We start from the raw sequence: 11,520 nt of genomic DNA, 5'->3' as shown, positions 1-11,520 counted from the left end.
ACTCGCACATTAATAGTATAGCTCTCCCCTTCTCTCATTTGCATGGCAATGCCATTATCTGGCTGTGAAGTGTCATGCTGGAGTGGCTGACAATGTTCCTGACAACAAGTTTATCTAAGCACAAAGAAAGTTGAGAAGAATAGAGCACTTTCTCTGTCTCCTCTTTTCCTGGCTTTAGCGTATATACTTTTAAACTCCCCATGGAGCATAAGGAAGCATGTCGCCCAGCCTCATCCTGCATGATAGACGGGCAAATCCATTATTTATACCCCAAGCAAAACCCATGGTAAACACTTTGTATAAACATATAGTTACTGTTTTAGCACTGTGCCTTTCTTAGTCCCTCTTCTATTTCTTGTCGTGTTCCTCCACCTTCAATTTTTCTTTTATTCTTAATATAAAATGTGTTTATTTTCACTAAATTTGTTCTAATTTAATATAACCAAATATACTACTGCAGTCTTGGCAAGACCTTCCTTGGAAACAGGATCTCTGCTCTCAGTGGGACTAACTAAGTTAAATAAAAAAAATACAAAGGTTGAGCTGCTTGTCAGTATTCATTAATAGTAGCGGATATTGGATTGTATGGAGACACATTACTGAAGACTTTCAAGCATGGTAGATTGTGAGGACTATTGGCTGAAGGGAAGAGAATCAATAACAGGGTTTACAACTTAGACACTGGTAGGCATCACCATTACACAGCGAAGCCCTCTCACCTGCTGTTATCGACCTCCCTCTCAGGTTTACATGGCTTGTCTGGTGATGTCATATTGTATAGGGCTGTGTATGTGAGCGTCTGGTTTGTGGCAGCAAAGCAAACAAAACCCGTCTGGGTCACGCGGTAATGTGTGGGGATGTGAATGGCCCTATCTGTGAAACCCGTGTTTGAATAAATCACTTGTGGTGGAGTGTTGCAAAATACAGCACCGTGATAAGTTGGAGCAGCCGTGTCCGGTGCTGGTAAAGTCTCTGTTGCTCCTGTGTTGCGCTGATAAGCAGGCGCAGGCCGAGGTGGCTAAACAATTTCCTGTACATGGTTTACCTCCCACCTAACAGCACACGAGTTCTCAAGAACAATGATTAGCCAACAAGCTGCTTGGGTACACATACCTACATATGCACTCAAACACACACACACACACACACAACATATTGAGTGTTTTCATATGTTTGCCACATTTATAGTAAAATGTCTTAAACTTAACAGTTGTACAGTTTTGTCAGGCAAAAGTTCAAATACAGCCCTGTAAAATTATGATTAAATCAGATAGTAAAGGTAAGAATTATCAGCACGATTTAGTTAAAGTATTAGAGTAAAATACTGATATGTATTACTGATATCTGGAATACTGATATGTAATGTATGACATCATTAAATTAGATTAATTCAATTGGAAGCAGCATTTTACAGCTGAAGCTGCTGGAGGTTGAGTTAGTTTAAATGACTGCACCTACAATTTTATATACAAGGATTTCAGACAAAAGTAGAAATAGAAGATGGAAAATGTCTTTAAAACTTTTTGTCAAATGTTTAATATTTAGTGAAATAATGAATTGATTGAACATTTATTGAAACAGAACCACAAGAAAAGGTTATAATAAAAATGACTAGTTTAATCCTTAAGAATATCTACTTTAGGAGCTTGTTATATTATCTACTGTATATATCGTATTCTTCAAACTAACAGATATTTAATTCTGTCCAAAAAATTTCAAATAGAATGGGGTACATTTTTCACTAATGAGATGCAGTGAAGACAATGTATAAAGTAGAGTGAAAGTACTTAGTTACTCTCCACCACTGCCAGAAATCAAGCTTATTATTTCTACTCTTCCTCATACTCATTCGCAAACTTCTACAACTGATCACAATGCAGAGTTACACAGCCATTGTTTAATTTCCGATGAAAGGTTCATTAAAGATGTTTCATGGTTACTCAGTCCATTTCATTTCACTGTAAACTGTTAACAGGAATTGAAATCAATCAAGTTCCTCATATTACCCATGAGAGATGTTTTAAAGAGCTTCGTATTGGCAGAATGCTGAGAAAAATAAGTCAAAACAGTATATAAAAAGAGCATCATATCCTGCGGTGTGTGCTTCTGATAGGGAAGTGATGGATGCAGCCTATTGCACGTAGTGAAAATGAACTCAAACTAAATGTGATGTGGATCAAAAAGAGGGACATCACCAGTGATCATCGTTAGACTTCCTGCACATCCTCCCGCCTCCACGGTGCCTTCCTTTACATTACCATTATTAAAAAGGAGAGGACTCTCTTAATAAAGTCTATTAATCACACCAGGGGAGTCGGTTCATCGGTTCACCCTCTTGTGGGGGGCTCTAATCAATCAAGCTTGCTGGTAATGTATTCATGGGAGATGTAAGAAAAGACTTGTTTGACAGTGTTCCAAGGAGGAAGAATTTATTAAGTCCCCTGCAGCAGTCAGCCAATCCCAAGGAGTCGTGAATACACCCCCACCTTTACCCCACCCTTGTCCTCTCTGCCTGGTACTGCGAATAAAAGGGCCTTCATAATGTATGAAGTCTGTACAAATTTTGGAAACGTTCAAAATATGTCCTCTCATTAACAGTGATGAGTGAAAGCTGGAGTATTGGCATTTGTCAAATATGCTCCGAGTGTAAAGGCACTGTTGTACAAGGCCTCTGCTGTGTTGGGTGATGTAGAGACATCACTCTCTTGCTAGCCCTCTCAAAAGCTGGAGAAAATGTGTCTTATTAGTTCACATGAGGTGGCGAAATTCTGTGCTACACCGCTGACTAATGTACAAAGCTGAGAAAGCACAGGGCTGATGGTTTGCTGGGCCTCTATCAGTGGCGTGTGAGTGGAGAGGGTGTGGAGAGGGGACATCAGGCCGGTAAAATTGTGCAGCTGTTGGAAGCAGCTATTAGGCCCACGTTTTTCTTTTTTTTCTTAAACCCGCACATTTGCTCATCTCCACAATAAATGTTTTATGAGCAGATAGACGGGGTGAAGAGATGAGGGAATGTGGCTTTTCCCCAGAAACATTTTTAAAAGATTCTCATAAGGATTCTATAAAAAACAGTGTTCCTGCAATTTTCTTTTACACTAATTTTAAAAGAGCATTCACAAATGTCGACACTAAATACAACATTGTGCGACATAGAAAAGAAAAGTTAAGAACATACACATGCTTTGGCTGAAACATGTTTTATAGAAGAGGGGGCATAAAAAAACCCTCACTGCCTTTGCTTTGTCCTGAGGAGGAACGGAGAGAAGGCTATACTTGGCTTCAAAGCCACATTTCCATAATTGCCCTGTAACTCGGGCCTGTATGAAGGATCTGAAAGGGGCTGAGAAAAGCACAATCTTTCAGCAGGGTGAACGGCAAAAGCCCCAACGCCTCTCCCTCTGGCCTGTGGCTCCGTCTCCCCCTTCCCCACTTGTTGCCTTTCGGATGCAGGGAAAGAATTCCTCTCTCTAACCTCCGTCAACAAAAGGCATGAAATCAGTGCCCTCCCTCTCTCCTGCTCCGGCCCCGGAGAATGTCACTCCTTCTGGGCCTTTTGTCCTTTGCTCAACTTAAGGAAGCACAACAACCCCTCTCTCTCTGCTCCCTGGCTATTCTTTAACATGTAACTGGTGCACTTTCACTTACATTCTCAATAATGAATGCGCCATAAAACATGGAGGAGACACAGAAGTCGCATATCATTAGAAGAAGGTAAAACCGAGCTCTTCGTTTTCTCTTCTTTCAGCCCCAGAGTACGATTGCTGTAACAAGTTGCAATGGAGTACAGCGGCCTGCAGGCCTGCATATGATGGTATGTGCTGTGAGGAACATGTGTTCTTGAGAGCAGATCCCAACTCGTTCTGGTGAGAGGTAACATGCAGGCCCAGTGCTCCACAAAAGGGCAGCGACTCTCTCGGCCTGGGCGAGCACTGGGTGGGGGCGCGGTCAACAGTGGCTCATAAAAGGATTAGTCCACTGCACAAAGACAGTGGGCCACTTCTAAGTCTGACTAGGTCCACAAAGAAGGTGACATTTGTCCGTCTCGGTGGCAGGAGGGGGTGTGGCAGAACGGTCCAGGCTGGAGGGTAGAAGGAGGCGGTGGCACTGATGGTGGGACAACAATGACAGAAGGGGTGGATGAGGTGAAAACAGAAGAGTGACCCCTCTTTATTTGCAGCGGCCTCTTCTTTCACAGGGCACCTCTGGCCCCCTCCAAAGCGCTGCTCTAGTGTTTATTTACTCCAAGGTTTCTCCCCATTCACACACAGCCCTCTGATGGCTCCATCGGCCAGACCCTTTCAGCTGCCTGCTACTGCCGTCCACCTTTCCCCAGATCAATGAACACTTCGAAAGACAGATTAGATTTCCTGTTAATGATTCCATTTTTCTCAGATTTTTCCCCTTCCAAATAGCTGTTTAACAGTGCATTACGTTTTACGCCCATGTAGCTGCGTGTAGTCCTGTCTCACAGTATTGAGGGCAAAAGCGAGCAGCAGTCAGCAGTGCTCAGGACAACATACACAATTTGATTAGATGGGAAATGAAGTACAATTTGTTTTCACTGTATCAAACGTGCCATGTTTCCCACAGTCCTAATACCATAAAACTATTAATTAATTAGTATCTAATTACAAGACAGAGAGTATAATTGAGAATCTATTGCTTTTTAAAGTGGTCACGAAGTCATCAAGCTCTGTTTCACAAACTTGCTTCAAGAGGCAAACACACCCTCTGGCCTGAGACCCCTCATTTGGAAAAAAAAAAAAAATCAGTTGTGTCACATTTTACTCTTTTTTTCTCCTCCACGTCTATCTTTAACTCTTTTTTTACAACTTTTTTTCCCTTTCGATGAGTAGATTACTGTGTGTTTCTCGGGCAGTTGTGGGAGTCAGTGTTGATCATTGCTCATTAGACAAGAGTACATTCACATTATGTTCGGGGGAAATGAGTTACACACTGTCAACCCCATCCACTGTACCACAATGCCACACCAACCCGATGGAAATCGGTCCATGTGTAGCTCTGAACAAAATGTAAGCTGATGCATTCCATTTGCTCTTTGTAACCGGGAGCAGGTTCGACACGTAGGGCAGGCGTGATTACTTTGTTTCTGCAGAGGCATTTTAATCCCTAATTTCATGCACTGATCAGAGGAGAGGCCCTGAGCTCTAGACATGATCACTGGCCCTTCAGTAGCATTTCAACTGAATCCCCATGATCAAGAGGGGGGCTTGTTGTTGGCCCCTCAGGAGCAAACATCCTATGAGCTGTGAGGAAATAGGCATCCTTATGGTTCAGTGTACCCTCACAGCCCACCACTTAGTTATAGATATGTTTCACTACAACTGCATTAAAATTTCAAACATTAATTTAAGGTACAGGCCATTTTTTGACAGTAATATTTCATTGAATATATTTGATTCAATGTCATATTTACCATAAGGCGCCTTGATGTTCAGCATTGCAGCTCATTTTCGTTCCTATTGTATAATTATGAATCATCAATGTAGGTGTAAAGCCGGTGCCTGAAACAAAACGAAGTGTGAGCATTTGCAAAAAGAGATGAGAAAAACTACTACATCAATCAGCTGACTGATGCCACTTATGAATATGCATCTCGCGGTCACATGCGGCTCTCTCGGAAGATAATTGATTCGACAGGAAGGCGACGTGGGGTGAGCAGCTCCAAAAGGCTCCGGAGTGTTTCCCTCGGTTGAGCTGGGGTTGGTTTAAAGCACATTCTAAACCCAGAGAGGATACGGCTCAGGCGAATCAGCGCTTTTCATCTGCCTTTGCTGGTCTTGACTGGCAGACATTAAAAGAAATTGTTGACCAGCTGAGTCGAGGAATGTGTGACAGACCGCGTTTCTCTGCACGTTTTGAAAATATGAAGTCATAATCTTTAAAAACACGCAAAGGAAAAAATAACATTTCACGCCAAATAATATATTTGAATGTCAAATAATGGAGTTAGACTGTTTTAGAGCAAAATGGTTCAAAATAAGAATTTGCATTACTTTGAAGACTTTTAATAATTTTTTTTTGAGCTTTGCGAAATTTAAAGGTTTTTTTTTTCCATAATGAATTATTATTATTCAGCCTTCCCGGCCTTTAATTTTGAAATGCTTTATTTAATCTAATTTGCTTTAAAAAAAAAAAAAAAAAAAAAAAAAAAAGCGAGATTGGCCGCAAAAATAAACGATCTCTTAAAGGTAACAACACTTAGGTTAAACAAGACAAACGTGGGATATCATTTCAATACAATAATCCTGACCCGAGCATATTAAGAAATAAACTGCATTTGATCTATTTATAGGCTTTTTTATTATCATCATTATTCCACTAAGGCTTTTTCTGACTGCTGTGACTTCAACTGGAAAAAGTCTCTTTCATATTTTTTGAACGCGTTTCTTGACCGTTTGAGCAAAATTTCATTTTTTACACGCTTTATTTTCAAATATTTGCTGGCTTTTGAAGCATTGAAACAAACGCAGCACATTTTGTCTGATTTGCCGCGTTGGAAGAAGAGGAAAAAAAGACGAAGTAACAACACAAAGGCTTTAAAAGGGGCATCAAATGTTGACAGATTTATAAGTGCAAGAGGTTACCATCGAATTGTGCATCACAACTGCTGGATCAGTTGAGAATTGGCCAAAGGAGGGGTGGGCAAAGAGATAAAAATGTGTGTGTCTGTGCGTCTGTGCGAGGCCGACAGCATGTGACTGTAGAGGGAGCTCCAACACTAAGTTTACATAAACTTCCTCTGATAAGGGCTCACACATGCAAATGATCACATCACGGGCAAACAAAATAAATGATGTTATTATTAGTTTTACAGCCACGATATATTACAATTATACCATAGAGCGCCGTTAGTTGAGGAAAATGCATGATGTATGTGAGGAGCAAAAGCATTACAAATTGAGCAAAATGAGAGGTGGGAGTTGTGCTGCTAAGCCAGAATCCATCTTCAGGATCAACTGAACCATTCTGCCCGAGTCCCAACGATGTTCCAGCAGCCATCTATTACCTAAAGTCTCCTTTTAAAGCACAATTTCAGACAGAAATTAATGAAAGAATTGTTCGTTTTAATGCGACCGCTACGCCTCTATAGGGATAATCCCACAACATTAATATCCAAATGTATGCCGCAGCACTGGCTAATTAGCCTTAAGTCCCTCTACTATAAAAGTGTGATAAATCCCTCTCGAATATTTACTTAACGCTGCCACGGAGGATGAAGTCTGTGCCCCAGGCTGTCCACTAATGCACACACACACGCGCGCACACACACACACACACACACACAAAGAGTGAACACCAAAGCAGTGCACTTCAAGCTGCAGTGCACAATAACCTCTACCATCAAAAGCAGCTGTCAAAATAGTTCGGTCACAAAACAGCTTTTTTTTTCTTTTTTTTTTAAGTTGCAGCAGTTCATTTATTAGCCAAAATATAGACTTTCTTGTACAATTTGGTTCACAAGTATGTACATATTCTTAACTTTATATACAAAACATTTGAACATCAAATCCTCACAGAACTTACAAAAAGAAAGAAAGAAAGAAAGAAAGAAAGAAAGAAAAACCCACAGACTACAGGTTCATACATTATTACATTAGCAGTTTTACACAGGACATGCTTACAATGTAAGTAGGCTATACAGAGATGTATTATTCTTATTTTACATTCCATATTCAAATCAAATTTAAAAAGAAAAAAAAGGAGGATGAGTGGGAGTTGAGAGAACCATCGCTGCTTCTAGTTGGTTCTGAGGCCTGAAATGACACACAGCAAGGAGAGGGGGGTGGGGGGGATTATATATATGAAAAATAAAAATAAAATGTAGTGGGTGGAAAACAATAATAGAAGCCTCGTGAAGAGCTAAAACACAAAGTAATATAAAAGTGACAGTTGCCTTTCAAAAACGAGTGAATTTGCATTGAGCTCATTTGCATGACCAGACAAGGCCTTGACGAAACAACACAAGCGCGCGCACACAGGGATACAAAAGATTAGAAGAAAAAAAAAAAAGATCAGAATCAAAGTTAATTTTGGGGATATGTGGCATTATATTAAAAAAAAAAGAAAAGAAAGAAAGAAACGTGGCATGGCATCAAAATTTAAATTCCCGATTGTAATTTTAACTGTCAGCCTCACTGTCCTTGAACTGGTGGAGAGCTGTTTTTAACAACTTTTTCTTCTCTGCATCCAAGGCACTAGAGCTCTCTGCAACTGCGGTGGAACAAATTTAAAATGCGCCAATTGAACTTCCTGATGTCAAAGCCAACCGTTGGTTTTAGTGAATTCAGTGTTAAAACTAGCTGAAGGCTTCATGTAAAACGTTAAATACACACTCATCAACAACACATAAAAAAAAGAAGGGAGAGGAAAAAAAAACAGATTTCACCTAATTCAACATTTTTGTTTTTCCTTTAAATAGTTTTTAATTTTTTTTAATCTTTTAAAATGATTTTTTCTCCATAATGCTCTTGGACATTTTCAAAGCAGTCACACGTCACACACACACACACACACACACACACACACACACACACACACACACACACAGTCTTCTTTTAGCTCTAACATTGTAACACTGATCATCTGTGAGGCCTTGACAGAAAATAAAAATCCATGAGGCAAAGAAGGCAAAAGGGGGTCTAAAGTAAAAGAAATGAATGACGGGCGATGGAGGAGCGTTTTTGTAGTTATTTACACATGCGCGTCTCAGTGTCGGGGACATGTACCTGTGACGGGAGTATCTGAACTATGACTCTTGTCCTCCGTTTGTCTGCTGCTGTAGAGGGCCAAGCCGGTGGCTGTGGCCTGGTTCGCCAGTCCCAGATAATGATTCGAGTTCAGTAAAGCCAGCTGGTGCGCCGAAAATGCCCGGTTCGTCCAGTTCTGGATTTTCCCAACGGGACAAGAAGAGATAAGTCTGTGAGGGGCAATGAGGGTCTGAGCCGTCGGCCCTGCTGAGTTGCCGCCGTTCATTTGCGGCGACTTGCGCGGATTGTCAGGGGCCGTGGCTGTCTCTGCCAAAGACCAGATCTTTGGCTTCTGGGCCGGGGCAGGGTTGTTCTCAGAGGGCGGCGAGCTAGCGGACACCGGGTTCAGTTTGAGCTGTTCTCCGTTCGGTGGGGACGCTTTGATGTCCAAAGAAGAGTGGTGGTGGTGGTGGGTGTGGAAGTGCTCTCCTGCTCTCTGCGCGTCTTTGCCCTCTTTCCCCACAGCCTTTAGAAATCTCTGGTCCGGCCCTTGTAAATCCTCATAGCCGTCCGAAATCTCAGAGTCACTCCTTCCGTCTAGTTTCATATCTGAATGCAGGTCGTCCTGGTCGTCCAAGTCGTCCTTGTTTTCAATATTTTCCGTGTCGATGTTCTCCAGGTCGATCTCCTCCTCGTCCTCCCTCTTGTCCCCCTCCTCCCCCTCGTGATCGCTGGTGTAAACATTTCCCTCTTCATCGGTGCGGTTCCGCGGGGCCCAGGTCATCTTGTTCTCCTTCTTTAGCCTCCTTCTTGCGTTGGCGAACCAGGTGGACACCTGGGTGAGGGTCATTTTGGTGATGATGGCCAACATGATCTTCTCGCCCTTGGTTGGGTAGGGGTTCTTGCGGTGCTCACTGAGCCAGGCCTTCAGGGTGCTGGTGCTCTCCCTGGTGGCGTTTTTGGGTCTGGACGGGTCCCCGAACTGATACTGGCCGTACGGGTAAAACGCAGGGTGATGGTGGGCAAACCCAGGATGCTGGACACCGGGACTGTCTTTCAGTTCATACTGAGCACCCTGCAAAGACAAAGTCAGACGGGTTTATGAGACTTGATAGATTACCCGAAACCATGAGATACTTCATGAGTTCCTCGTGAAGAAGACAGTGCGACATGTTGATTTATAATAATCAAACAGCAGTTGGATTCTTATTAAAAAATAAACAAACATTCGTGGATTTTTTTTTTTTTTTAAATCCACAGCCTGAAATCGTCCCCAAGCGTCACAGTTGAACGGAAACTTTAACACATTTGAATCAGTTCAAGCAAATGTTCACGGGAATTTAGTTTGTTTGTTTGTTTTACGCATCATACTCTTGGAATAGCTCCAAACGTCCCACAGCAAATGGAAAAATGTATTAACTGTTCAAACGAGAATACACGTCGTGTTAATGCGTCACTTTTTAACTTCTTCTAACTGAATTTCACGGACGTTTTAACTACAGAGTTCACCTCGGCACTCTTAAAAGTGTAGGCTCAAAATGCGCCTGTGAAGTCTCCTTCCAGGCATGTGCACTTTGTTTTTTGCGCAAAAGTTTGTAGAAAACTTAAGGAAGCAAGAAGAAAGAGAGACTCACCAGCTGATTGAAAATAGATATATCGTTTGAATATGGAAGAAACGCTCCATAGCCCTGCGCCGCCGCGGCGAAAGGAGATCCATACATAGTGGAGAGGACGTTGGAAAGTGCGCCGGACGGACTGAGCTCCGTCCCGGCTCGGGCATTGCTGGCGATCCCCTGGCGCTCCGGTGGGTATATCGGTCGGATGTACTGATATCCCAGCTGAGGGAAAGACATGGTGGTAGGAAAAGGGGGGAAAGTCTGCGGCAGTCACACAAAGCAATGAAATTGCCTCGATATCCACTTTTACAGTGTGAGCATGTGAGCAACAAAAGGTGCGAGCACGGGAAGTCTATATTTCCTCGGGAACAGCCAGTGTAAACGATCCGGTTGCGCCCCTTATTTCTTCCTCTTCTTCTTCTTTCCACCCTCACTTCCCTATTGATCTGGATGGACTAAGGTCAGGTCCTTACAGATTGCTTTAGATTATTGGGACTCCCTTGCTCAGATTGACATTTCTAGTCGTTTAGAAGCCCCTCCTATTTCTCAAATCTCACCCCTCTCGTACAAACCACACACCAAACAGCGCTCTCTCTCTCTCGCTCCCTCTCCTCCTTCTTCCCTCCCTCCCTCCCTACCTCTTTCTCTCTGTCGGATAAGTGCACTGACGTCGCGAGCTCTTATTTGAATGGGGTTTCAAATCTCATTTTATGGCTCGCCAATCTATTTCATTTGGTGTTTGTTCGCCCGTGCCCCCACCACGTTTTGAGTGTTAATTCTGAAAAAAAAAAAAAAAATTACCTCACGGAAAAAAAAAAGTCTTAAGCATTTGGCTTTTATTTTTGTTATCAGTTTGCCTCAAACACACAAAAAACGCCTTCAAAGTTTTTTTTTTTCTCGATAGCTCTCCGGCTTCTGCAGAGAGTTGTGAGTTAGAAATGTAAAAAATGGAATAAAAAACAAACAAACATTTTTTAATGAAAGTTTACTCACAAACACAAACAACTTTATGCTCTGGCTCTGGCTTCTCTGTATTCTAAATTCAATAATAGTTATTATAACACAACATCACAAGCAGAGAAAACGGAAACCAATCAATAACCAATGTGTTCGTGGCTACTAAGGGAGGTCATGTCTTGAACTGATCCCGGTTCACATGTTTGCACACATTTCTTTTCTAGCCTATGTGTCGC

At 42.1% G+C, this 11,520-nt stretch overlaps 1 protein-coding gene across 2 annotated transcripts; it reads right to left on the bottom strand.

The window, feature by feature from the left end:
• Nucleotides 1-7,401: 7,401 nt before the first annotated feature.
• On the bottom strand, nucleotides 7,402-10,874 carry irx3a (iroquois homeobox 3a). Of its 2 annotated transcripts, XM_075471876.1 has the most exons (3): nucleotides 10,346-10,874; nucleotides 8,751-9,786; nucleotides 7,403-7,778 (listed from the first exon to the last, which is right to left on the bottom strand). In XM_075471876.1, the coding sequence occupies exons 1-3, from the start codon at nucleotides 10,562-10,564 to the stop codon at nucleotides 7,762-7,764; spliced, it is 1,272 nt and encodes a 423-aa protein (XP_075327991.1). In that variant the 5' UTR covers nucleotides 10,565-10,874; the 3' UTR covers nucleotides 7,403-7,761. The 2 variants fall into 2 exon arrangements, with proteins under 2 accessions (XP_075327982.1, XP_075327991.1); XM_075471867.1 differs by having other exon boundaries at nucleotides 7,402-9,786.
• Nucleotides 10,875-11,520: the final 646 nt, after the last annotated feature.

The sequence above is a fragment of the Odontesthes bonariensis genome, chromosome 1 (assembly GCF_027942865.1).
Source record: "Odontesthes bonariensis isolate fOdoBon6 chromosome 1, fOdoBon6.hap1, whole genome shotgun sequence".
NCBI classification, from domain to species: Eukaryota; Metazoa; Chordata; class Actinopteri; order Atheriniformes; family Atherinopsidae; genus Odontesthes; species Odontesthes bonariensis.
The sequence above is the reverse complement of the archived record's forward strand: the minus strand, read 5'-3'. Positions and strand labels throughout refer to the sequence as shown.